Source organism: Chroicocephalus ridibundus, chromosome 5 (assembly GCF_963924245.1).
Source record: "Chroicocephalus ridibundus chromosome 5, bChrRid1.1, whole genome shotgun sequence".
Classification (NCBI taxonomy): Eukaryota; Metazoa; Chordata; class Aves; order Charadriiformes; family Laridae; genus Chroicocephalus; species Chroicocephalus ridibundus.
Genome location: NC_086288.1, coordinates 55,436,379 through 55,462,271, shown reverse-complemented (window position 1 = coordinate 55,462,271; position 25,893 = coordinate 55,436,379). Strand labels below are relative to the sequence as shown.

The following is a 25,893-nucleotide window of genomic DNA, read 5'->3' as shown; positions in this document are numbered from 1 at the left end:
AACCACATCAGACTGAGACTGCAAATCACCTTCTTAAAAATAACTGATTCTTTCCAAATTTGATTTTAATTCAAAGTAAACAGAAGCTTAACTTCATGTTTGTTGAAACATATTTTAGATAAAAGGAAGACTTTTGTTATGACTTCCAAGGCAAGGAAAAAGGATGCCAGGGACCGCATTTTTTGATTGGGGATTAAAAAAAAAACAACACCAACAAGTAGGATCTCACTGACATTTTAAAAATGAAACATACCATAGCTCCCCAGGATCTGCCACAAACTTGGAACTTGCAAAAATCAACCTAAATGACTAAATTACTCACGTGAATTGCTGAAGTTTAAATCTAATCTCCTATTTTGAGTTTGTGACGTTGAGGGGGTTTTTTCTTTAATTAGAAGCTATTCACAGTACCATGTATGGACCATGACTTACTTATTTTAAAGTAGCTAAATAATAAAGCAATGCATTATATCTAAAAATAAGTAAGTTTACTACCAATACAACGGCAACACTTGCAGAGAAGTTTACAGCTCACTACCAGCCCAGCAGCTTTCTATTTATGGGGCAGAAGTACAGGTGTATGTGGTAGAAACTTAGAGGACATTTAGGAATAACTAGTGACTCGGTTACCACCCTCTTCCCTCTTCTCTTCACCCCTTTCGCTCCCCAAGGAGGAGCACTGCGGCAGGGGGCAGGTGCCCCCCCCCCCCGGCTCTGGGGCAGCCGGTGCGGCCCACCCTGGCTGACAGGGCACCAACCCCTGCCCCCCTCCACGTTGGCTAACACAAAGGACTTCGGCAGAGCTGTCCCAAACCCTTCCTCCTGGTCCCTAAAAGGACAACTTAAGGCACAAACTCGAGGCAAAGGGCTTTATCCGCACCTCAGACGACTCGGGGCCGGACGCCGGGGGAAGCCGTCAGGCGCCTACCCCGACACTCGCTGGCGGCTGCTCTCTCACCGCTGCCGGCCCAGCTGCGCCGCTTCCAGGCCGCCCTCACCTCACGGCCGCCACCTCACGGCCGCCACCCCACGGACCTTCCCCTGAGGTCGGGCGCCGCGCCGCCACCCGCGCTGCCATTTTGGAGCCCGCCCCGTCAAGACACCCTCATCCCCCACCGGCGGGCAGCCGCCCGCTGCCACAGCACGGGACGAGGCCTCACACGACGCACTACCTCCGCCGCCCCGGCTGCGCTCGTTTCCCCTACCGCTACCCGCCGGCCGCCTGCCCGCCTCTGTCTCCGCCTCCTCCCGCCGGCCCCGCCCAGCAGCGGCAGAGGCCCCCCCGGCGGGCGGCGGGCGGTGAGTGGCAGCGGCGCTGGCCCCTCAGCACAGCGCGGCGGGGAGGGGGCGGTGGCCGGTGGGAGGGCCGGGGCCGCCCCATAGGGCTGCGGGCTCCCGGTGGGGCCCCACTTGGCGCCCATCCGCCACCGGAGCCGCAAAGAAACTTGTCGCCGGGAGTCTGCGCTGGTGACTTCGCCCTGCCGGGCTCGGTGAGCGTCTGGGGCGGGGACCCTGGGCAGGACGGCCCGAGCTGACGGCCTCCCTCCCGCCGTGCTCCGGCTGCGCGCCGGGGCTGCCCGGCCTTCTGGGGTGGCAGCTTCCTCCCGGGCACCCTCTCCGCTCTCCCGTCCCGTCCCTCCGGGAGCGGGAGTTGCAGAGTCACCGCCGGCAGCGGGGCTCGGCCGGGCGGGCCCCACCGGCCCCTCCCGCGGCGCCGGGTGGCTCCTAAAGCAGCCCGGGCTCCCCCAAAGTCTTACCCTGACCCCGTTCTCAGGCTTTTAGAAAAAAAATCCTGAAGTCAGCTCTAAGGGCAGGCTTCTGCTCGCCTCTGAGCCTGCAGCAGGGAAACTTGGTGGTGGCCCTTACAGGAGAAGCGCAGAGTGACTTTTGAGACGGGAGTATTTCTTTTTGCTAGCTAGCGAACACCGAGGTGAGTGCTTTCCTGTGCCTCGCACGTGTGTTGGGGACAGCTTTGTTGCCCAGTTACCCTTTCTGGAAGTGTTTCGCCCCAAAAGAGCCGGAGTCTCCCTGCGCAGCGCATCCTCTGCCGGCGGGGCTGGAGCCCCCCAGCCTGGCTGCTCTCGCTCGGCCGTCTCTCGAAACGCTAAGGTCATGTTTAAAACCGGATGCAAAGTAACTTTTGTGATTGTATAATGGTTAAAAATACTCGTAGTGGTTTACTGGGAAAGTATTTTAATCTCTGTGTTTTCCCAGGACTTGATTTGAAGGTTGAACTGAACTGCATTGGTTTATTTATAACTTAATGTAGAAACATAATACAGAAATGTATTTACTTGTATCAGTAAAATATTTTCGATTTAGGGAAGCTTAATTTTAGTAAGCAAGTTGTCTAAATTGCGAAGAATATGTTTAATGGTGGTAATAGTGCTGGTAGTTTTAGCATCCCGTTGCGATTTTACTCTTAAGTGGAAGTAGTTGCTGGCTGAGTTGGGTATTGTATCTTGATTTTGGCTATACTGCTTTCATCTTTACAAGGACATCTTTAGGCCAGTATTCTGAACGTACAGAATTAAAAAATATAGTTTGTAGTCAGACACCTTCCACAGTGTTCCTTCTGAATTGCTTAACTTGGAGGAAGCTGCTCTTAAGCAGCAAGAGTTAGTCACTATGTGTTATACTGGGATAGTATATGCATAGCTTGCTACTTCCTATCTTGTAAAAGCTAAGCTTTCAGCAAGCACTTGTATGAAAGCTTACTGATTTAATTTACTAGAGGACAGAGTTCTACTCATTGTTTAGGAGAGGGCTTATGGTGGAAGTTTAAAAGGACTTCTCTTGTAAGGAACTGTAAGGCCTTTCCTTCCATGCCTTAGCGGCTTTCTATATAAATACTATTTTTTATAAAATTGGGTAGTAGTTTAGTAGTAAGTAAAGTCAGCTTATTTTGGATCATGTGTATATCAATTGTGAATGTTTATAAAGAGCATCTTTGGTGGTGTCCCTCTTCGCATTTCCAGTGGCAGAGTTCTACACCTTCTCCTCCTTTGCCATCTTACCTTTCTTGTCTTTCTTTGTCGCCTGATTAGGTGGTCCCTGTGAACCAGGTGCTTGATATGAAGTGGATTTTTTTTTCATTATAGACATGTCAATACTGTTCCATAAAAAGTTAGAGGCTTGTCTTTGCATGTGCAAGTAGAACATGCAGTATTTACAGGATTGATTCATTCATTTTAGCATTTATCTACACTTGATAATCAGTTCTTAATTAGTTAGGAAAAAAGGCAGTCACTGTTCTGGCACAATACTGTATATGGTTAAGTCTTATTCAACAATAGGTGCTCATGCTTGGAATTATTAAAGAATGTATAAATACATCTTGAAGTTGCTATGAGTCTTCTTGCCCTTTTCTAGGCTTTTTATTCAGCTAATTATATAAATATATTCAGATTTTAAATTTTTTACTCTGGTTTTATGTTATAACCCTACTATCTGATAATTAGTCATTATTCTCTTCTTTTTGCAGCTAAAATGAATTCAGATCCTGATCCCCCCTCAAGTTCCTCTCACCCCCAGCTGCATCTTGGAAGGTCCCAGCTAAATGCTGCTGCTGTGGACCATAGTGAGAACAATCAGAAATCTGGACCATACCCAGGAGATACTGCAACATTTTCTTCTTCAGTTCCTGGCTACTCCCATAGCAGGGAGAAAGCTGAAAAAAACGGTAAGTATGAAAGCAATTTTTATGCAAAATTGGCTTATGTTAAACATTGGGAGATTATTGTGTGTATATTTATTCTAAACTCTGTTTAATGAGACTCTGTAAAGTAGGAAAATAAATACCTCTGATTTCTTTTAAGCTGTTGTTGTGGAAGAGACTCTTCTTCTGCCACTTACTTTCTGCACATTTTTGAGTTTTCCCGTCCAGTTTTTCTTAAGTGTACAGAGCAACAGGAAAGAAGTTTGTTTGAAAAACTGGCAGGAAGAATTAAATGTAATTTAGCATAATATTAAGGTTTCAATTTGATTTTTTTTTTAGGTGGCTAGATCGCATGCTAACTTTTATAGGAATTTTAATGTGGATGAATAGCTACTATTGTAATGTAGACTGAGGGAATAATAAACTGATAGATTGAACCAGAGTGACAGAAATGCAGTTAAGATTAGCCATCAGGTAAGAAGTTGGACGAAGAATCATGATACACTTTGAAAGGCAGAATGAGGCTTTTTTTTTTTTTTTTTTCCCTTCAGTGCAAACCCATTGAGTTACAAAGATTGTGAAAACTGATGGGATGAGAGAAATGTTTCATGCAGAAGGTAGAAAGAAAAATATCTGTCTCCTGCATTCAGCTGCTGAGTTCCAGTTTTAAATTCAGTTGGTAATCTAACACTTGTGCAAGAAGGACTTTTGTTCAAGGTCTAGCAAAATTGCTGCTCCTTAACTTTCTGTAAAATGGATTTTTTGATTCTGAAACAGCTTATGTGCATGCCCTTACACTCCTAAATATGAGTCACTCTATTGAAGCTAATAAGGCTATGCAAGAGTTTAAAATTATTTAATGTGTGAATATTTACATGGCATGTATCAGATGCAGCTGAGCTCTGTGCATAGTTCAGGCCAATATTGTGGCTGTTTTAGCATATCTACTGTTTGCATCTAATTAAAAATTGACTGTTGGAACCTTCTGGGCTCTTTTGTTACTAAAAGAGATTCCAGATGGAAGAGAATTTTTTGGATACCTGAATTTCTAACATGCCTCTGTATCATTACCAACTTTGTCATCTTGCCCACCTGTAAAAGAAATGGGAGGTGATGGAGAATTGACACTTCTAACATTAATGACATGATTATTAATTTAAGATCAGTGCTAACAGTTATGTTTTCTTCCTTCATTCTCCAGTTTCTTAATATGATTCAACAGGGAAAGAATAGCAACAATTTAGGAATATGGTATGGCGTTATCTTGGGTTATCTTTGGTTATAATGTGATTTGAAAAAGGAAAACATAGGTTTCTGTTGTTGGCGCCCACATTCATGCCAGATTCTGAAAATGAGTACAAACTGTCAATCTAGTGGTGTTTTACAGAGACATTCTGATAAGTATTCTGCTCTGGCTAATTTGGAGATTTTATTATTCCGTATAAATATTGTCCTTTTAAAATCATATTGAGTTTTGTCTTAATTCTCTTTGCAGGCCTGTGTATTTACTAATATTCCTATGCAGTTTTGTATTATAGATACTTTTGTTTGTGCCCCTGTAAAAGAGGGCTTTCAAGCATTGATGTATTTCTCCATTTCAGTTATGACTCATTCCTGATTACTTTAAATCTCTTCCCGTGAAAATATTCTCAGTGCCCAGTGCCACTGTTGTTGCCCTTTCCATCCCCATCTTAATATAAGCAAATATTTAATGCTGCAGAATGAGCAACTATTGCCATTGTGTCATGCTGGAGTCTCTAACAACCAAGATTTTAGTGGATTTAGACAGCAAATGTGTTCGATAAGATCATGTTTCTTCATCCAGTATTTTCTTCTCTGGTTATTTTAGATTTATGTTATTTGTCATAATGCTAACAGTTTCTAGAAATGAAAATTCTTTTAAAAGAAAGGAAGTGGAGAATTTTTCTTCCACCCACAGCAGCATTGGTTGTCAGAACAGGGATTTTAGTAGGACTTCAGAAAGAAGTACAAATAGAGGGACATACAAATTCGCAGTCATTTATATGCATATGGAAACACATATGAAAAAATTGATGTCTCAAACAGAATCTTGGTGCTTCAGCAATTTTCAAAATATTTGAACTGACAGAGAAGGTATTTCATGGAATCACCAGAGCCTTTACCAATAAATAACATTCAGGTTGCTGATAGATTTAGGAAGAGTGAAGGATCTGGTCTCTTAGCCATGGCGTGCTGTGGTCTGGTTGTATGAAAGGACATATGCACTAGAACAGATGTTCTGGGAAAGGCTGTTCCAACTTCTTTCTTGGAAGATTAAGAAGTCAATTACTTTGAATAGTCACTGTGTGTCACTCTGATGATGACTATAACTCTGAATGATGTAAAAGAGTACAGAAAAGACCAGCACATTTTGCTGTACAGACAGCTATCTCAATAAATATTATTAAATATAAAGAATGCTCTTCTTTATTGGTGACTTAAATATCTTGCACGAGATTCTACAAATTCAAATTTGTAACAGAAGTAATTTTATTTTTAATAAACTGGCTATGATTTCTGTTAGAGGAGTTGTACAACGCCCATCTCAAATACTGCTTTGAAAGGCAGTTTTACTTCAAGCCTGTCTCGCACATGCCCATATGCCCTTCCCACAAAGAAGGTTACTGGTATCCTGGGCTCCATTAGACAAAGTGTTGCCAACAGGTGGAGGGAGGTGATCCTTTCCCTCTACTCAGCACTGGCAAGGCCACACCTGGAATACTGTGTCCAGTTCTAGGGTCCCCAGTATAAAAGACATGGATAGACTGGAGAGAGTCCAACAAAGGGCCACAAAGATAGTGAAGGGACTGCAACATCTCTCCTGTGAGGAAAAGCTGAGAGAGCTGGGGCTGTTTAGCCTCGAGAAAAGAAGGCTCAGGGGGATCTTATCAATATCTATAAATATCTGAAGGGAGGGTGCAAAGAGGATGGAGCCAGGCTCTTTCCACTGCTGCCCAGTGACAGGACCAGAGGCAATGGGCACAAACTGAAATACAGAGGCTCCGTCTGGACATCAGGAGAAGCCTTTTTAGTGTGAGAGTGACTGAGCACTGCTACAGGTTGCCTAGGGAGGCTGTGGAGTCTTCATCCTTGGAGATACTCAAAAGCTGTCTGGGCAGTCTTGGGCAACTGTCTCTACATAGCCCTGCACGAGCAGGGACTTGAAGCAAATGATATCTAGAGGTCAATTACAACACTTGGCAATTCTTGAATTATTCTTGCCAACATATCTGTATTTCTGATCTGTGCTGCTTTTTCCAGTCTCTACTTACCTATGCTGTGTTTAAGGCTATAGCATCAATGTGAACATTAAGTCATTTATTTCCTGGAAACCTCCATCTCCTACTCCTGCGGCATTATCTGTATCTTGCAGCATAATCTAGCAAATTAATGAATGCCCTGGCTCTGACTCAGTAAAGCACTTAAGCACACACACACATCCTCAGCTGCACAGGTACTTAATTTGGATCGAACTCCTATACTATAGGGTTTTTTCATAGCAATTTTTCAATCTGTATTCTGCTAATATATCATTAGGTAGTGTTTTTGTTATTCCTTGCATAATTCATTTCACAATGGGAGGTAACACAGTGCTTTGAGAATTTATTGTGCAAATCAAATCTGGATTTAGGAAAAAAAAAATAATTGTTGATCTTGAGAGGATTTGTAGATACTGCTTTTGTTGCTTTAAAAAAACAAAGAAGAGTATTCCTATTTCTACCAAAAGCTGTTGCGTTCCCTAGAAAACTTCTGCCTATATAAGTTACTGCTTTGTGTACATGATGGGGGGAAAAAAAAAAAAATTGTTACTCTTTCATGGATGTTCCTGGACAGGAAGTTTGTTAGTGAGCAAAGCATATACGCTACTAATTAGGGCTTCTGAAATTTTCAAAGCATTGAGTCATCAGTATTCACGTAAGCAAATTACAGGAGGGTTGCTAGTTGCTTAAACAAAAAAGTTCTGCCATTATTTTAGTAGTCTGTGCCAGGAGGACCGTGGTGGATACCAACACAGACCAGTGGCTGCTTACTAATGAAGTCTGGTGAAGTTTGTTGAAACAGACTAAGACTCAAATCTCCTAAGACACTTTTGCGCCTCCCGCGTGCATAGGCCCTTTGGTTCTGTCCAGATGCTACATAGCCCTTTTTGGCATCTTTCATCCACTCTGTGCATCCTCCTTCCTTCAGATACAGCCCTAAAGCAATGCAAAAAGGAATAGCTCAGATAAGAGCTCTGGAGGTCCCAACACCAGATTCTCCAAATAGGCTTAAAAACACCATTCTTGCTAGTGAAACCACTTGCTCTATGTGTACACGGGGCAGAGCTAGGAAAAAAGCACCCTCAACATGTTCACCTGGTTACCAGGTGACTATCTGGATATTGCTGCTATTAATGTTTTTGGAAGAGACACATGAATCGACACTCCAGGTAAGTGGTCTGTATTGCTGAGCTAGAAGATAGGTTTCTGTGGCCCAGTGGATGTTTCACTTTTGATTCAGATGAAAATAGCAGAGTTGAGAGAAATTTCTCGCCATATGATAGTGATTGGATACTGGCCTTAGATTGGATTTGTGGATTCAAGTAACTGTTTCAGGTCAGCCATAATGGTAACTTGAACCAGACTGACTTGGACCCCAGGTGAATATTTATGGTGCTGCAGGTGTTACCATTTCTTGTAATGCTTAAGTACCTTCAAGAATGTAAAATGTCTTAAAAACTGGTAGGGAACTGTCTGCCAGCCAGCGGGTAAAAGTGGGCATCCTAGGATAATAGAGAAATCTGGGAGGCAGTGGTGCATATATTTTTTTTTTATATGCAGATAACAGAGATTGTATTTGTATTTTACATCCTTCATGTACATTTGCTAGCCAGTAAGGTTGGAGAGGAGGAATCAGGTAGGAATTCAGAGATAAGAGTTTGGGAAGTTTTGAGAGCATTGCAGAGCTAAGTTGCAGTGCTTGAAGAAATACATCTTCAGTTAAAGAACTAATTTTGTTTTGTCCATGTTTGTGCTATTAAGGAAATATGTACAAATCTCTTGCTCTAGAATTGAGAACATATGGGGAAGGTATTTGTACTGAGAGCTTTGCAGACAGAAGTCAGTTTCTTATGTCTGGTTCCTAGATGTGCAGAGTTCTGCATGTATTTAGGAAGGTTATAAGGTTTTTTGTATCTCTTGGAAGAGAATTATTTTGTGTGACTTAGGATTTATAAATAGAACGAAAAATTCTTCTGAACAGTTTACAACACATCGTAACAATGTACAACAGTGCGTCTCTAACGCATTGCTAAATGATAGCTAATGAATAGGGAACCTCTCTAATTTACAAATATTTTCCGAGTGTTAGCCTCTTCCACTTAAGGTTACAAAGAGCTTTGCTTCAAAGCGCTATTTTAGCACTTCTGTGTCTTCATTTTCTGGCAGTTTGCTTGTACAGACTAACTCTTGAGGCAAAGTGAAATGTTTGTGCAAAGCTTGAAGAAATCTCAGAAAAATCTTTGACTGTTAGAAGGGGAGGATTATGCCTTGAAGTATTAATTACTTAACAATTTATCTGTCAGTTTATTAATGCCCCTTCAAACTTCACCACTTCACCTGTAATTACTCGGGCTTCTGGAAAGCTCATTTGCCAGTTATTGCTGTGGGGGAGAAAGGATTCTATCCAAACAAAAGTTAATGACTATATTTTCACATAAAAGTTTGGGACGTAGTCATAGGTGGTGCAGAACAATGGGAATTGTCTTTTTGAGGACTGCTGCTAGTGTTGTCAATAACATGCTGGTGTTTCTACTTTATGAGGGATTAAGATCGGATACCCATTTATTTGAGGAAAGATTCTCCATCTTTGCCTCTTTTGCCATTTGAAATACATAAATGTTTTCTTCGGCCGATAACAAAGATACTGGTAACAATTTTTGCATTTGCACAATGAACCAGATTAAGAAAAGTGCTCAGTCTTCCTCCATTATTTTTCAGGTGGATCAATTTCCTAATCTGTGTTTGTTTATGATAACAAAGTGTTTGTTCTAGCATAGTCCCAGGGTGTTAGAGGGACAGAAATGAGCAGTTGAAGAATAGAAGGCAAAGAGCTATATTCACCTTAGTAAATCAAGTAATGAAAATAGGAGTAGCTCTGTAAATCATGCCTATTGTACACATTTAAAAACTTATTGTAGCAGTTGGACTACAATCTTTCAATTTAGCTTCCTCCAAAAGGAATCCAGTATGCATGTTCCACTGTGCAAAGAAATTGATTAAATGGGAACAAGTTGGAATGTTAAAAGTACATTCCTCATCTGAACCAGCTCTCTAATACAGTGCATCTGCATCCAGCAGCAGCAAGAACTGCGAATCTCTGTGGATATTTTGCAGTGGCTTTGGAGGAAAAGATTGGGAAGTACCTAATATCTGTACGTTCATCTTCAAATAAAACAGCAACAAATCCCTTTTATACTGTAATAATCAAGGAGAGACTTGAAGCTGTTGTGCTGTTAGAGGGCCCCTTGCAGGAGAAGGCCCACTGTATTGTGAAAGTTCGAAGGTGAGACTAGAAACAGTAATCTGGGAAATAAAACCAATGCTTTGCAAAGTCAGTTAACTATTAGAAGTGTTACTAAGCAAGGTGATAAGGTACTGTGGACTTGGAAAACAATTTGGGGTGGGCCTTTTTAAGGGCCACTCTATTTTGATGGTAAGATAATGAACTGCTGGAGTGTCTGTGTGGGGAAGAGCCTAAACTGCAGAATTGCTGAAATTCCATTGAGCATGGTGCAGGTTGTTATGATAACTTTAGGTCTTCACCTATGAAAATATGTGGGCTTGGAGAGTTTTATGATCTCAACTCTTTCTCACATTGCTTTTCTGCTGGATGCATTTTTCTTTCTCTTTCTCTCTCTCTTTTTTTTTTGTTTGGGTTTTTTTGTTTTTTTTCTTTTTTGCGGGGAGGGTTAATAATGATGATTTTTCAACTGAAAACTGAGAAAAAGCTTATTTATTTTTAACTCTCCAGTTTTGGAACATGTTAGATTTATCCCAGCTCATCAATAAAGGATTTAATCAGAGATGCCTGCATAGAAGAAGCAGCAGGGCTGTCTTATTAATTGTGTGTAAAATTATTTTAATGACTTTAAACAATCATTGTACAATAATAGCTATGCTGGGAAGAAATACCTTTTAAGAATAGTTTTCCTTCCAGTTTTAAAATTTATAGTCTCTATAATATCATCCCTCTTAGTCTTCCACCTACATGCTTTTTTTTTTTTTTCCTACTGCTCTCCTGGCAATTTGCCTTCATTTTGTGGGGGTGCAGTTGTTCCGTTTTCAATTTAATGCTATTTGGTGGCTTGCAATTGTGGTGTGACTAAGACTATTATCGTAACTACAAACTCATTGCTGCTCCCAGAGAAAGCAGAATTCAGTCTTAGACTTCAACACCTCTGTAAACAAATGTTACTCCTTTCTCTCCCATCCTTGTTTTCACCTTTAAAAATAGAATGCCTGGCAGCGTATGCTAATATAAATACTTCTAATTGTTCTTGGGGCAAGTAGGAACCTCTTGAGATCTCACCATGGAAGTTGAAGTGCATAGAAGAAAAACATTCAATGTACTCTTAATTGTACCAAGCCCTTACTTTGCAGTTAACATAAGAATCCATGAGGCTTCTGCATGGATGAAAGGATTCAACACTCATGGATGAGCAAATAAGTGTCTAAAGTTAATAAACCCATTTATCAAAACAATGATGTTTGTTGTACAAAATATTTCTCCCTCTCCAGTCAGTTCTGTTTGTGTCATTATATTCTATGTGTACAAATCATGTTTATGACGTGATGCTTAATGCCTGCTTTCGAATGGAATGTCAATCTTCCCAGAAACTTCACTCCTACATAGGTACTTCACACAATACCACTGAACTTGTGGAGCTTGTGGAAAGTGAGTAGGAGGATTTCTCTAGAGATTCAAACTGGCTATGCTGAACACTGAAAGCTCAATAGTACAATCTAGTGACACACAAAAGCTATTAGAATCTTAATTTTTGTTACAAAATGTACAGATCAACTTTTTCTAAAAGCACATTGATAATAGAGAATCTACCTGTGCATGAACAGTTTAAATTTCTTTTTCCTGAAAGAAAGAAATCAGACACCTTTCACTTTGCAGATATGTTTACATAGCATCTTCTAGCAAATAAAAGGACTTTTATTTTGTCATTAATATGTGTATGCCTTTGCTCCTAAGTGCATCTGAGAGTCTAGAAAGCTTGTTTCATAGTGAAAACAGTCTGTATAAAAAGGTATGGATTGTTCCTTGAAAATTTTGGATTTTTTTGATTTTTATATACTTAAAGATGTTTGCTTACAGAAGAAACTTTTCCTGCAAAAAATCTTGGAGGTGTTATATAGGACATGACTCCACAAGAAATACCTTCTAGTGAGATTTTGCACAAAATATGTTTTGTTCTATCTGTTTTGGTCAATGTCCCTGTGTAGGCACATCCTTAAGCTTTCATTTTCCTTGAATATTCCTTGACTTGACTAGTCAACAGTTCCTTGACTATTGCTCGGAGAAATATGCCTGTGTTATTTACTTTGTATGCGCATGCATTCTTGTTGCTTGTTTCCTACCTAATGATATAAAAATCTTCAGTTTCCAACACAGTAAAATTTTCTTTATACTAGTAAATGAGCTATTGCTGAAAATCTGTAAGAATATTTGTCACTTTGGTGACAGGCTATTATTTCTGATGGTTCAGTCATGCTTTGTTTCTTTCTTTTTTTTAGTAGCTCAAAAAGGCCAGATGATTACAATATAGTCCTATCAGAGTTTTGAACTCTGTAGCAAGACCTCTCCTGACTTCATAAGAAGCTATAACAGCTTCTCTTTCTGAGAACTATATATAACTGTTTTTATAGCTGTTTTTAACAGCTATAACTGTTTCTCTAGCAAAGGTAAATATTGAAGGAACAGAAAACAAGACTGATGAAAGCTGAGGAGTAGGAGACAGAATGCCCTTAGAATGGTGGTTTGAGAATGCTGTTCGGTTGGCCAGAGCCAACAGATGCCAGTGCTTCAAAGCAGCCTGCTAATACAGAGGTTTTGCAGGTGGGTTGTCTTCAGCAGCTGGATGCTGCTGTTTTTAAGAAGCCAAATGATGCCTTTTCTCTTTTAGTTAATTTTAGCTTTATTCTACAGAAGGTGTTGAGATCCAGGGGACAGAGAACACGTTTTGGGGACCTTAAATACAAACTGAGGTTGAAAAATGAATATTAAAAAAAAATGACTGTCTTCCAGCAAGCTGATTTTCTTTGTGGATGTTTATGGTAATAATTAAGATGATGTGCATCCTATCTGTGCGCTGCCCTAATATCCTTTGGGACAGGATTTATAACATGTTTTTAAGCTGTTACTGGCTTTTTCTTTTTCAAGGTAATCCAGTGCTGAGTTGGATAGCTACAGCTTAATATAAACTCTAGTTTCCCTGATGAAAGTTGTGGCACAGATTGCATTTATAACTCTGGACTTAATGATAGTAGAACAGTTTGACTCTGTCTGCAAGAGCTACTTAGGCAGTTCTGTTACTTTATGGATGGGATAAGCTTTACGTGTTGTGTTTAAGAAGCATGGAAATCTCTAAAAGATAAAAATCCAGCTTCAAGTTCATAATAATGAAAGTCATGGAAGAGGCTTGTTCAAATTGAGTAACTAGTCCTATATTTGTCTTTTCTGTGGGAGGGGTGAAGTTGAGCAGTGAGCACAGGTTATTCATACTAGTATCCTCTCAAAGTAAAAGCAAGTAATTTTCTTCGTAATCCAGACTGTACTTCCTTTCAGATTCAATTACAGTAAGGCCTTGCTAAAGTAGTAAAGGGATGTATGCCTGAAGCTTCAAGCAGGTACAGTACTGTGTGATGTGACACAGATCAGTTCAGACATCAGTACACTTCATGGTATATGGAGAATTTGTTCGCGTGTGGGAGATCTATTGTCAAAAAAAGACATTCTTCCCTCCCTGCTCCCACCTCAGTGATTTAGCTGGTGGAGAGACCTGTGGATGAAAGCTTGTTTCGTACCGCTCTTCAAACATGTAAATTACTCTTGTCAGTTAATAACATGGAGCTGAGAGGAGATGCTTGACATCTGTGACTTATGAGTAGAAAACCCACTTTACATTAAGTGGAGAGCTTACTGGATAAAGCTAATGAAAATAAAAAGTGGAGGTTTTTCTTCTCTCCTGCCTGAACTACCCCTGGAGTTTAACAGTCTGTGAACTCTGTGTGAAGGATCACAGAAGTTCCTGTCAATGCTTAGTATTAATATTGAAGAACCTTAATGTTGACAAACTTCAGGTTCAAGATTCTTGTTATCTTTTTCACTACAGTCCTTTACGCTGCTGTTTACAGCATGTCTGTTCGAGCCATGGAGCTGCTTGTAAATGCAGTGCTAGTGCTGTTCTTACTTGATTTTATTCATATTTTACTGAGATGTTAAAGATGTTCAATGGCAGCTGTTTCCTTCTCAGAAGGTGGTTCTTCAGCCTAGAAGCGTCCTTGCTCAGTGGTGTGAGATCTTTGTATTTCATAGTGCTTTCTGGGTTTTTTCTTCTACTCTTGGTTTGTCCTGTTGCTTTTTAAACACGTGTAAATATTTGGCATTGGCCAAATACTTTTAACCTGCCCTTTAGTTTTTGGATTTGGTAAGACATGAATAGTCTCTCTGTTTACCTTCTCTACTTTGCCAATTCTTAGTATGTCTAGTATTCTCCTCAGTTTCTTCCCCGGGTTAAAAAGCACTGATAATAGTGTCGTACTAGCATTGAGCTGTTTCTTTTTCTTAGAACAGTATGTTACAAACTCCAAGGTTTTATTCTGAGTGATAATAGTTAGTTCAGGGCTTATCACTGTGTGTGCAATGATAAGGTGTAGTCTTGGTCTGCATTTAGTGCATTTCATCTGGCCTTTTACACTTAATCAGTCATGAAATCCTTTTGCAGGTTTTCTTTGGGTTTATTTTTTTGCAGTTGTCACTTCTGAAGTGTTTTTTTCTGCCTGAATAACACAGAATCATCAACAGACTTTGTCACCTCCATTTTAGCACCCCCCCCTTTTTTTTCACTTACACATAAATGCATTGAATAATATACACCTTATCCTATATCCCTGTGTGTCTAAACTGATAATCTTTCCCCTGTGAGAATGAGACCTGTGTATTTCTATTCTTTGTTTATTGTTTCTTTAATCTCTTGTATAACAGCCTACATTCCAATTTGTTTAGATGACTTCTGTGAGAAGTGTTACTACCTTTGGAGATAGAAATATGAGCTGGATCTGTTGTTCTCAAACAGTTTGACTCGTTCAGGGGCATCTTATGTCAAGGGTTTTTCACAAGATCTGCTGATTTTACCCTGTATATCTCTTTTGTCCCCTCCATAGGCTTAAGACTTTTTTTTTTTTTTCTTCTTTTATATATTTGCCTTGTATGGATATCAGATTTAATGGTCTCTGTTATCACAGGTCTCTGGTATCATACTTGCTGCTTTCCATGTCTCAGTTTTAAGTAAGAGGCTACGTGCTGCCGTATATAGTTCAATAGAAAGCTTGCATAAACAATTAAGAGAAACTAGAGTCTTAAACACAGTTAAAAGAAACCATAGCGTCTTTGTTTAGTTTGAGATTCCTTCACAGGAGCTTCTCAGTGCTGTTCCCTGGAATTCAAGTTGCCCTTGAATTGTCTGTACCTGCTAAGCTTGCTGTTCCTTGTGTGCTTGAGAAAGGCATAAAAAGGAAGCAATGGATTCTGCATTGGGTTGTTCTCCAGACCTTTTTCTCTTGGTCTATCATGATATATGTTTTTAAACCATTGGTTTTTTCTATTTTTCTTTGGTTTGGCATGACCTTGGCTTTACAACAATACATTCTTATTTCTAAGAACTTTCTTTATCCTCTTTCTTTCATTCTGGCTTTGCTTTGCAATATGACTGTAGCAGATTTTTTTGCTTCTGACACTCTCATCTGGGTACTAAACCTAACTTGCTATTAGTAGAGTGGCTCACTAATCTCAGAAACTAGGCACTGTGCATTGTTCCTTAGAAGCAAAAATTGTTTTCTGCCTTTTGTTTTCTCTGACTAGTTATCTCATGAAGTTATTTATTAAATGTATCTAAAATCTTACCATGACTATTGTTCTTGAATGTGATACTTTCTGGGAGGCCGTCGATATCATAATTGCTGTTGTCTGACCTTTTTGCTGCTCTGCTCTTTCTCAGTTTTGTTTGGTGTTCAAAACATCAAGGAAAGTGCATATAAAATCCTGTATTTAAAAAAAAACCCAAACCCTAGAATTTGCAAGATCATTTGGGAATCCGATTACTTATCGTTGCTTGATGTGCTTTGTTCGGCCACCTTGCTAACAATTTTCATCTGCAACAAGTGGCAAATCTTCTCATGAAATGGTAAAAATGTTTGTGTACTTTTTTAGGTGCTTATTCAGTGAGCTTGGAAGTGTGTTGCTACTGGCTAGGACTGAACACAGCAGATACATTGTGCATACGCTCAACTCTTCCTGACTATTTTCAGTCACTTCAGGAACACTTGCTGTACTAATAAGATGAGAAGGCCAATCCAGAAATCTTGTTTCGTATCTTGTCAACTCAGATCCTCTATTCTCCCCAACACATGGGTTTTTTCCTCCTCCTCCTGCACCTCCCTGACGCTTTTTTTTCTGAGCCCAAATGAATGCTTGTAGTCGTTATCATATAAAGTGTGTATGTTGTACAGGTTTCCTTTGTACACTTAGTGTGGGTGTTGCTTAATGCATTAATCTCTTGTTCAACAGAATTTCCATGCAGCTTTAATATTCACTTCTAAAACCTGTAATTTCTTTTAAACTTAGATGTTTCAAATGAATACTTTGTCTTCATTATTACTTTCTGTCTGAGAAACTGCTTTCAGTTTTCCTTTTATCCTGTTCTCATTAGATTTCCACTGTTCAAAGCACTAAAGCACTTGGAAGTTCCAGCTTGTGTTTATGTAAAAATTGATCTGTGTGCATGATAACATAACTGTCTTGTGGCTGGCCCCCAGTAACAGGGTGAACAAATAAGATGTTAAGCTCAAAAGGCGTGAGAGATTGTGATCCTTTAAAACACCAATTTTTGGCTTTGGCATTCCTTGTTTGTGGTCTTTCTCCTGTTGTTCTATCTGGAGAATTCAGGTGCTGTAGCTGTGACCCCAGAAGAGCGAGCTGTGTGTACCTGGCAAGGTGGTGACATAGCAGGCAGGGTGCTAAAACTCTCTTGTTCTGGGTAAATCCACTCTGCTGAGAGCTCTGATGTGTTTGTGTTGGTAGGAAAGTAAATCAACAAACATTGTTATTATTCAGTATGTGCTCTATTGACTCTCTCTGCATTAAATAGCTTTAATGGATTATTATTTTTTTTTAAGGCAGTGATTCCTAGCAGTTAGAAGAGCACTTAAAAAAATTGAGGTCGTTTTATGCGGTGGTTGGGTGTGTATGATCCGTTCTGCATGTTTACATATAACTAAAAATCTTTCCTTACCTGTAAGGATTATTATTAATGTGCCTTTAAATACTTGAGAATCCATGGATGGAAGTCACACAGATGCACACATGATGTGTTTCAGTTGTATACCTGAAGGATATCAGAAAGAGTGGGAATCTACTGTATCCATCATTGATTTGTGCTAGAATACTGAAAAGGAAATTTTATGACAACCCCAGTGTACTCTGGTTGTCTATAAAATCTTTTGCGCTGAAAAGATTTCTTATCTAGATTATGTAAATCCATTCTTCAAAACCTTGTATGAATGTTGAGGAGTTTGTTGATTTTTAACCCTTGATGTAGTCTGAAGATGAGGATTATGCTTGTATATCAATGGTGGCATCTTCCTTTTGTGACATAAAAAGTTAAGTGCTGACATCTTGCAGTCTCACTTGGACTAAATCCAACTGTAGATTAGCTGCCTTTTTGTCAATTTAATTGCTAATTTTCAGAGGTGAGGATCAATAATTGCATTCTAACACAGTATTACATAGTATTCTTTTAACAACTGAAATGTTTCCTTTTGCAACATTTCCTATTCCTGGTCAAAACCTAACAAAAACAGTAAAAATGCCTGCCAATGCTGAAATGAATGCTGAATTTCCGCTTAAGCCTATAGCAGCAAAGTTGGACTCAAAATTGAACTCTTTATGTCCATGTGCAAAGTAATGTATAAAGTTTCAGAAAGTAAATAGTAGTCTTTAGTTTTCATCAGCCTGACTACAGCCTACCTATATAAACAGCTGTGTTTAGACTTCTGCATTTTGAGTATTTTTCTGGAGTTGCAAAACATGCTTTTTACTAGTAAACAGAAATGACTAGTAGTGTTTTGATAGCATCTTTGAAGCCTATCAGCTAATAATACACAGCTTTAGCTTACTCTTGTAAATGCCATAGACAACTGTGAAATGCATACAAACCTTTCTCAGTTTCATTGTATTGAGTCTTTTTTTAATAAGTGCTTTAATAAACTAGGTTTTAAGTGACAGCTTTAACCTGTGAAATGAAAAGCCTGAATTTCAAAAGTGGATATTTCTGCAACCCTTTGGAGGTTTAAATGCTTTCTGTAGTATGAGGACATAAACGCAGCAGACTCCAAAACACATCTGCTTCATCCTTTGCAGATCACAAATCTTTTTTTGTTTCACGCTTTTTTTTTTTTTAATGGAACAGAGAAAATTAAAGGGTCATTTCATATCTTAAGCTTAATCACACAGAATAATAAAAATAAAACATTAAAATTTTATTAATAATGTCATTGTTCCAATATCCACTGAATAATTTGAGTGACCAGTCTCTCTGAACGCAGAATTAACTTGTTTTGTAAATTAGGAACTGAACCACAGAGTAGCCTGGTGATGAACTAAGGTTTACACAGGGTCTTGGTGGCAGGGTAGGAGCTACAGCCAAATATGAAGTACTAACCACCTTCCATGTCCCTGTCTTAATTTGTTAGTTATATATATATGCTACATGCAATCTAAAACTTACTTGCTTTCACTAGCCTGCTTTCATTTGAATGACTGCAGGGCTTGTGAACCTTGAATAACTGATAGACTTCATTGGCTTATATAAAGGCACCTGACACGCAACAGCTAGTGAAGTCTATTTTAATTGTCATAAAAGATACATGAAGTATTGCAAGATGAATGTTCCTCTCTTCTGGATGGAAATTTTTATATTCAAGACAGAGTAAAATTTGACATTAAATAGACATGAGTTTTTAGGAAAGCTGGAAAATAAAAGCTTCTACTGACAGCATTTCCACTGCAGTACTGTTATGTGGGAGGAATACACATCAAGACATTTTCTAACAAAAAACACACTTAAGAACAAGGGTGATAAGTTATAGATCACCACTTTTTATTGTATTTTTATGGTGGGTGCATTTACTCTTGTGTAGTGCTTGTTCTACTGTTGAGCTGAATTGAAAGAAAGTGTGTTGTCCACCCTTGTTCCAAAACACGTTTACTACATTTTGGACCTTTTACCTTCAGAGACTGACCTAAATAGTTTGTGAGAAAGTAAACTGATAAGGCAGCCATGAAACTGGAGTCATTCATGCTTTATCCTTTCAGTTAGCCTCTTGCTTATCCTTTAAGCAAAGGAAAAGTATTGCTGGTTATGGGAACACTGCGATAGTAAGCTATTCTAAATTTGATCTTGAAAACACACAACCTGCTCTTCTGCTCTTGCCCTACAACTACAGAACCAACCCACAGACACAATTTTAATTAACTATCTTATATTTATAGGTCAGATGTGAGAGTACATAGAAGTGATAACCACGCAGGAGGGACAGGGCAGTAGGTTGAAAATAACAGCAGGAAGGTTTTCTTTCCCCTGGCAGTCAGCTCTGTTAGAACAAACATTTCAACAAGTTTGCCTGCAGTACCAGCTTATTTTATTTTATTTTCTCAGTGAAGGTGGTAGTTGGAACATAAGGCTACACATTCTTAGTTTTGCTTTTTTTTTTTTTAACATCTTTGCAAAGAACATTATTTACATGTTAGTCTGCAATGTAATTACAATAAAGTAACTATATCCTGGTGATGAAGAAGCATTGGGAATGCTTTACAGCTTTCTATTGTAATAAGTGTTCTTATCTAACAGACATTCATCTGAGCAAGAGACGGAAGGGGTCAGAGCCATGCCATGCTCCTGTATCTGGGAGCGGAGCAGGAGAGAAAGGAAGCAGCTTTGTCTGTATAAGTTGCAAGACAACCACCCTTCTTATCAGGGCTTATATCAATTTATTAAACTGCTTTATATAGTTTGCTTTTTATGTGTGTAAATTGCACTTAATTATCAAATAGTAACTTCTGAAGGATGCCTCCTGTATTGGTTTACACAGAGAACCAGTGAAATATTTGTGGTGGTCTCTTCTCAACATGGAGAAAAACCTGAACAGAAAAAAAAATAATCCATAGCCAAGATTGTTGCTGCAGAAGTCTTGATGCCAAGTAAGTTAATGAATGTGAAAGCACAGGAAGAAACACAAAAGTATTGCCTTGCCCAATTCTTTTCATTTGGGTGGGGTAGACGGATTAATATTATGTTTCTTTCAAACAGTATGCTCTTTCCTGTAACTTCTTGTTTATTGTAAGCAGAAAGCCCCTGAGTGATGTCTGTTGGTGTGAGCGGTGCCATCTGGAAAGCAGGCTTCTGACTTGTTTAGAATTCAATCCTGTTGGTTATATATCAGAGCAAGGAGATTAAGTGGTTAATTTTGCTGGGATGCTGTTTGCCTATTTTACAATAATATTTTTACAGCTTTCTGAAAAGACCGAGTACTAAATGAAAATTATTTTTCATTACGTGCCTTGTTTAGCCAGACAACATGTTACAATCTGGCATTAGTATTTTTTCCAAGTGGAGCTTGGCAGACAAAACTGTGGCATGGTGATGGAGAAAACTTACTTCATGGTTTGCTCTTGTTAAAATACATCCATTTTAATGAAAGCATTGGCTTGTAGCCTGTTCTTGTCTGGAAATAGTCCCAGTACCAGGGATGTTAAAGAATGTAAGTAGCCCTGTTCTTTGGGAGATTATTTGGAATCGGGTTTATTTCTTCCTTCCTCCCACCACTTGAAAAAGAGCTGATACTAAATGGCACCTCAGCTAGTGGGGCTGCCCACCAGCTTCTTGTGTTATTAGGGAGAGGCTGAAATCTGTAACTTGGAGCAGACGCCAGAAAGCTTCTGAGAAAGCTTGTTTCAGATGGTTTCCTACGTTTGGAAACTTTGCTTCCTAACTGTACTCTCTCATGCTGTTTGTGCCCTCAATATGTATCTACCAAGCATCACAGTGTGTTTGGTCACCTTGTGGGGTAATGTGGTACATACGGGTCAAGCTTTGGTGCTTGCTCTTGAGTTTGGATCTTCCTTTCTAACTACAATTCTAGGTTGACTGGTAAAGCTGTTATTCTGCATCAGTGATCTGTTGACCTTACTCCAAAGCATACAAGCTGTATTGACTTTTCTTTTTAAAACTCTTCCAAACTAATTTATGAGAAATCTTCTCATTAAAAGTATCAGTTCTAGCCTCTGTCAGCTTTTCCGTTAAATTCCATTCATCAAGTGGCATGCAGCGTGATGCTTACAAACACTGGATGTCAGATAAAGCTCTGAAGATTATTCTTTTTCTTTACAATTGACTGGTGGAGCAATATGATGCTTTTGGAGGGGAAAAAAAATTGTTTACATCTGTATGTGTACACTACATGGGAAAGAAGAAAAAAATAAGGTGCCAGTGTGAAGCAGGACACAAAACAGGTTTATAATGGTTCTTTGTTTCTGCGTACTGTGTGTTTCTGTGTACTCCCAAGACTGAGGAATTGAGCTTTCAGATATACTGGACGTGTTTTAAAGGCAGGTTATTTTTTCAAAACTCTTGAAGAGGCTTCACTACTAAATAAAGAGGCTGCCAGGTGAAAGACTGGAGTGCTATCACAAATAAGAATGGTCATAGTACAAAAGCAGATCCATGCTGCATGTTCCACATGTGCTCATATTTATCGTAATGAATACTCTCTATCGAGAAATTAATCCTTTGGAAGTAAATGAGAAAATGTGAACTTTATGTGTCATCCTGTGGCAGGTACCAAATAACAAGTAGTGGTAAATATGCTGAGGTGTAACACTGAGATGGAGTGTAAATATTGTAATGTATTAATTTCCACTGTTCTTGCAAAACACTTGGGTTTTTTTAGATATGATCCTTTAATTCTTCAACCACATATATCAATAATATATAAAATACTTTCAAATATTACTAGTAAACAATTTTCTTTATCAAATTAATTTATAGAGGGCATGAAGGAAGAACCTGAAGTGCTCTTTGAGGAACTGCTCGAGAGGGCCAAAGCTGGAGAACCAAAAGCACAAACGGAGGTAACTTTTATATGCTCTTTGTCAAGTCTTGTTTGCTCTTAATTCCAAAAATAGCACTGCCTGCTGTAGAACTATTATCTCTTCTTTACTTGAACTGTCTGTTTTGATCTTAAACTATTCAAAGAAAGGTGATGCCAGATGGTTTCTCCGCCTTGAGAAATGCAGCTTGCTTGGGAGTGTTACTGGCTTCAGGTCCGACTCTTGAGTAAGCCTTTAGGACACATGAAAATGAGGAGGGAGGCTGAGAGCATGGAGAAGGTACAGAACTGCTTTTTGGTTTTTTTAAAAGTATGTGCCAAAGAGTTACTGGTGGAGGTGTGCAGATAAGGGACTATTAAACGCTGTTGGTTCAGCACTGCACTATATACAAAAAGATACCAGGAGTCAGGGGATGGACTCTGTGTAAGAAACTGCCATTGAGATACTTCAGGAGGAGCAGAGATTGGTTGATGTTTTGCTCTTAGACCCTTTCTCTGTTGAATTAACACATTTTAGAAAAGAAGCCCCTCCTTCTCTATTGAAATTAGCTATGTTTAGTTGTGTGATAGCAGATATAATCAAATTAATAATGGCAGTTCTGTCCCTGTATGTGTTAGCACTTCAGGTGTCCCTTGGGTTTTAGAAAAATGGTACCAGTTTTCCACTGCATTCCATTGTCTGGTGTATTGGTCTAGTATAAATAGCTTAAAATTGTTTAGAAGGGGTTTAATTCGCATTTAACTTGGCTATTGTTTTGCTTGAACATTCTTCTCCAGCTCCAGCTTTGATGGCAAAAGGGAATGGTTATGGTCTGCTGCATGCTTGGTGTGGTTTGGGTTTTTCCCCAAGGATCACAAGTCTTTTTGCAAATAAAAAGGTGGGGATGGGAAAGTAATGCTTTTAAAGGTGATTTTAAAAAATAACAAAAAAAATATGGTAATGCCAGGCTCACTCCCACGCTCCATTTCAACTTGTTTGAGGGGCAGGTTGTCCTTGGAGTTGTAACCCAAGAGTACCAAATTCCTCACCTTTGAAACAGCCGGTGGCTTTGCAGAGGATGAAGCTTTAGCCTTGAGGGACTATAAAATACACATTTTGGCTCTATTCCTCCACACAAAAGAAAGCAAACCCCATAGATATTCTTTCAGGATATAACTTTCAGTTGCGTACGAAATACCTTATGTAATCTAAGCCTATGTTGCATGCATAGATACATGTATAGATAATATATTATTTTTTTATCCTTCTCAATTCATTCCACCTGTACTCTCTTCCTTTAGCTGTTTAACTGTGTACACTTTCTATTCCCATGGAATAATAGGATTCTTTTCATAAAGAGATCCAGCATATAATTTTGTTTCATATACACTCAGGATAAATTGACTGCCTGACAAGGAACCCCAAATACAGTTGTTTCTTTTCTGTGCAATCAAATTGCTTGTGACTTGTGGAGAGGGAGTTAACTTTTAGTTTTAAAACCCTAAAAAAAATGATTTCTTCTCCATTGTTGAATATGTCCCTTTAGAATCAGTTAAAAAATCTGGTTTTATTTCTTACCTTTGTAGGAGTAAGAATGAGAAGCTGAGATGGCACTGTTGTGCTGTTTGCTAACAATTACAAAGTCAAACACACGAAATCACTTGGTTCACTGACTTGTAGTTATTACTATGAGTTTATTCAAAAATAACCCTGCTATGACTATGGAAATAAATGCACCCTGAGTGGCTGTCAACCTGTATTACTGTAGCTTTCTGTAGTTTCTTTATTGAGAAATAACTGTGCAGCAATTATGTAAATGAGACGCCCACAGCTGGAATTCTGTAATGGAGAAAAGGCAGCTCTGTGTCTTCACCGGAGGATCTCTGCAAGGGGACTGCTTGAGATAAATGCCTTGGTCAGTAAAGCTCACAGGTGAAAGCAACCTTTGGAGAAGTACAGTATGAAGATCTGTGTTAAGGCATTACCAATTATGACTTCATTTCACAGTTTTAGCTCATGGAAGAGAATATCTCATTGTTTAAATGACAAATCTGAGGTTAACGCCTTTTCCCATCAGTTCTTCCTCCTTTGACTGCTGTGGGCCAGAGCTTTGCAGCCATCTTCAGGTGCTTCCATGTAGGAGCTTTGCTCTGACAGAGGAAGGTGGCTGTTGCACAGTGTTGCATGGTGGCTTGTTAGCAAGAGAGGTGGTAGACTTTCCAGTAGTATTTCATGGAAAGTCTTGATGTTTGTTATGGAAAATAACAGGAACCTCCTGTTGTGGAGGTGGGTTTTTTGCTACCAAAATTTTTAACATACACAAAAGCTTGTAATTTTATAATCAAAATAAAGGAAAAATACTTTCTGGTTGCTCAGATTTCAGAGGTGGCTTCTGTAGGTTTTTTTTGGAGGGCATAGATGATTAAATCTTAATGCTGAACTTAAGGGGGTGGGGGGGGGGAGACAGGGGACAACAACAACCACACCAAAAAATCACCTTCAGCCCCACTGAAAAACCTCAAACAACAACAACAAAAATAGCTAAACACAAAAAAAACCCCACAGGCAAACCAAAAAACACTTCTATCACAAAACAGGTGACACACTTTTGTTTTGCTTGTGCAGTAGCCTTGTGCAATATGATTAATTCCAAAATCTGCTAGTTAATGTTGCGATATGAGTTTCTATATCCAAGAGATCCTTACAAACCTAAGAGCTGCGTCATTAAGTGTCACTGCTCGTGAAGCTTTGCTCAAAATTTAAATGGCTATAAATATAAACATGCTCAAGAAACAGCTGTTCTTGTCAGAGGATGTTATTTACCATGTAACTTGTTCAAGCAATTCCTTTCTGAAATAAATAGCTGAAGCTACATCTGCAGTTAGGTGGTATGATAAGCAGAAGTGTTTCATGCTATTGCATAAATATATTTGCTAGGATATTATCATATAGTTTGGTTTTATAGAAGGAAAAAAGAAGGTAGTGTGTTTTATTATCCGTAAAACAGTAATACAGGCAACTGCTCGATAATTTCTGTAATCCTGAATAGGAGAATTTCTACAGGGTATTTCACTTAATTTGCGTGATGCATAAGCAGTATTAGTTTTATTCCATTCACTAATTAATTTGCTTTGCCCTTCAATGGCTAAACTGCTATGAGTCAGGGTTTTCACTGCTGAAGTCTCCTTCTATGTCAGGCCCTTTGTCAATAACTTCATCTGAATTTCTGAATGTCAGTGGTACCAGGTTATTGCACTTAATTTTTGTGTTTCTGAAATGAGGATAACAGTGTTGTCTGAGTATCGTCATAGGAGGAAAAGAATTCAAGAAAACATAGAATTCAAGAAAACTTTTAACACTGAGCTTTACCTGATCCTGCTAAATGTCCGAAGACCAGCAGCAACTAATTCATTGACCTGGCCAAATGTGTTGCGATTCCTTCTTGCTTCCAGTTCTGGAAACTGATCTTTCCCTGAAGAAGATCGACTTACAGCTATGTTCTTTAGTGCTAGGAGCAAATGTTTTGACCTTTTGTTCAGAGAGAATTTATTCTAGTTGAGTTACAGGGGGTGGGAGGACAGAGACAGACAGTAGAGTATATTTAAGTAACTGAAGGAATTCTGTTCCCGTCTTATTTTAGGTGGGGAAACACTTCTTAAGATTAGCAGAAGAGCAGGATGAAGAACTTAACAATTGTAGTGCGGTTGACTGGTTCATCCTTGCTGCTAAGCAAGGTCGAAGAGAAGCTGTCAAACTGCTGCGTAGATGCCTGGCAGACAGAAGAGGTATGGGTTCTCTGAGAC

The 25,893-nt window shown here is 39.1% G+C and overlaps 1 protein-coding gene across 2 annotated transcripts in view; it reads left to right on the top strand.

The window, feature by feature from the left end:
- Window positions 1-1,332: 1,332 nt before the first annotated feature.
- WFS1 (wolframin ER transmembrane glycoprotein) overlaps window positions 1,333-25,893 on the top strand; it is a 34,512-nt gene continuing 9,951 nt past the window's right edge. The window contains exons 1-4 of one of the 2 annotated variants that reach the window (XM_063336725.1): window positions 1,333-1,490; window positions 3,485-3,682; window positions 22,050-22,132; window positions 25,731-25,875. In XM_063336725.1, coding sequence (XP_063192795.1) covers window positions 3,490-3,682; window positions 22,050-22,132; window positions 25,731-25,875 — 421 coding nt within the window. In that variant the 5' untranslated portion in view covers window positions 1,333-1,490; window positions 3,485-3,489. Of the gene's footprint in view, window positions 1,491-1,527; window positions 1,931-3,484; window positions 3,683-22,049; window positions 22,133-25,730; window positions 25,876-25,893 lie in introns of those variants that run through there. The other variant, XM_063336726.1, reaches the window with a different exon arrangement.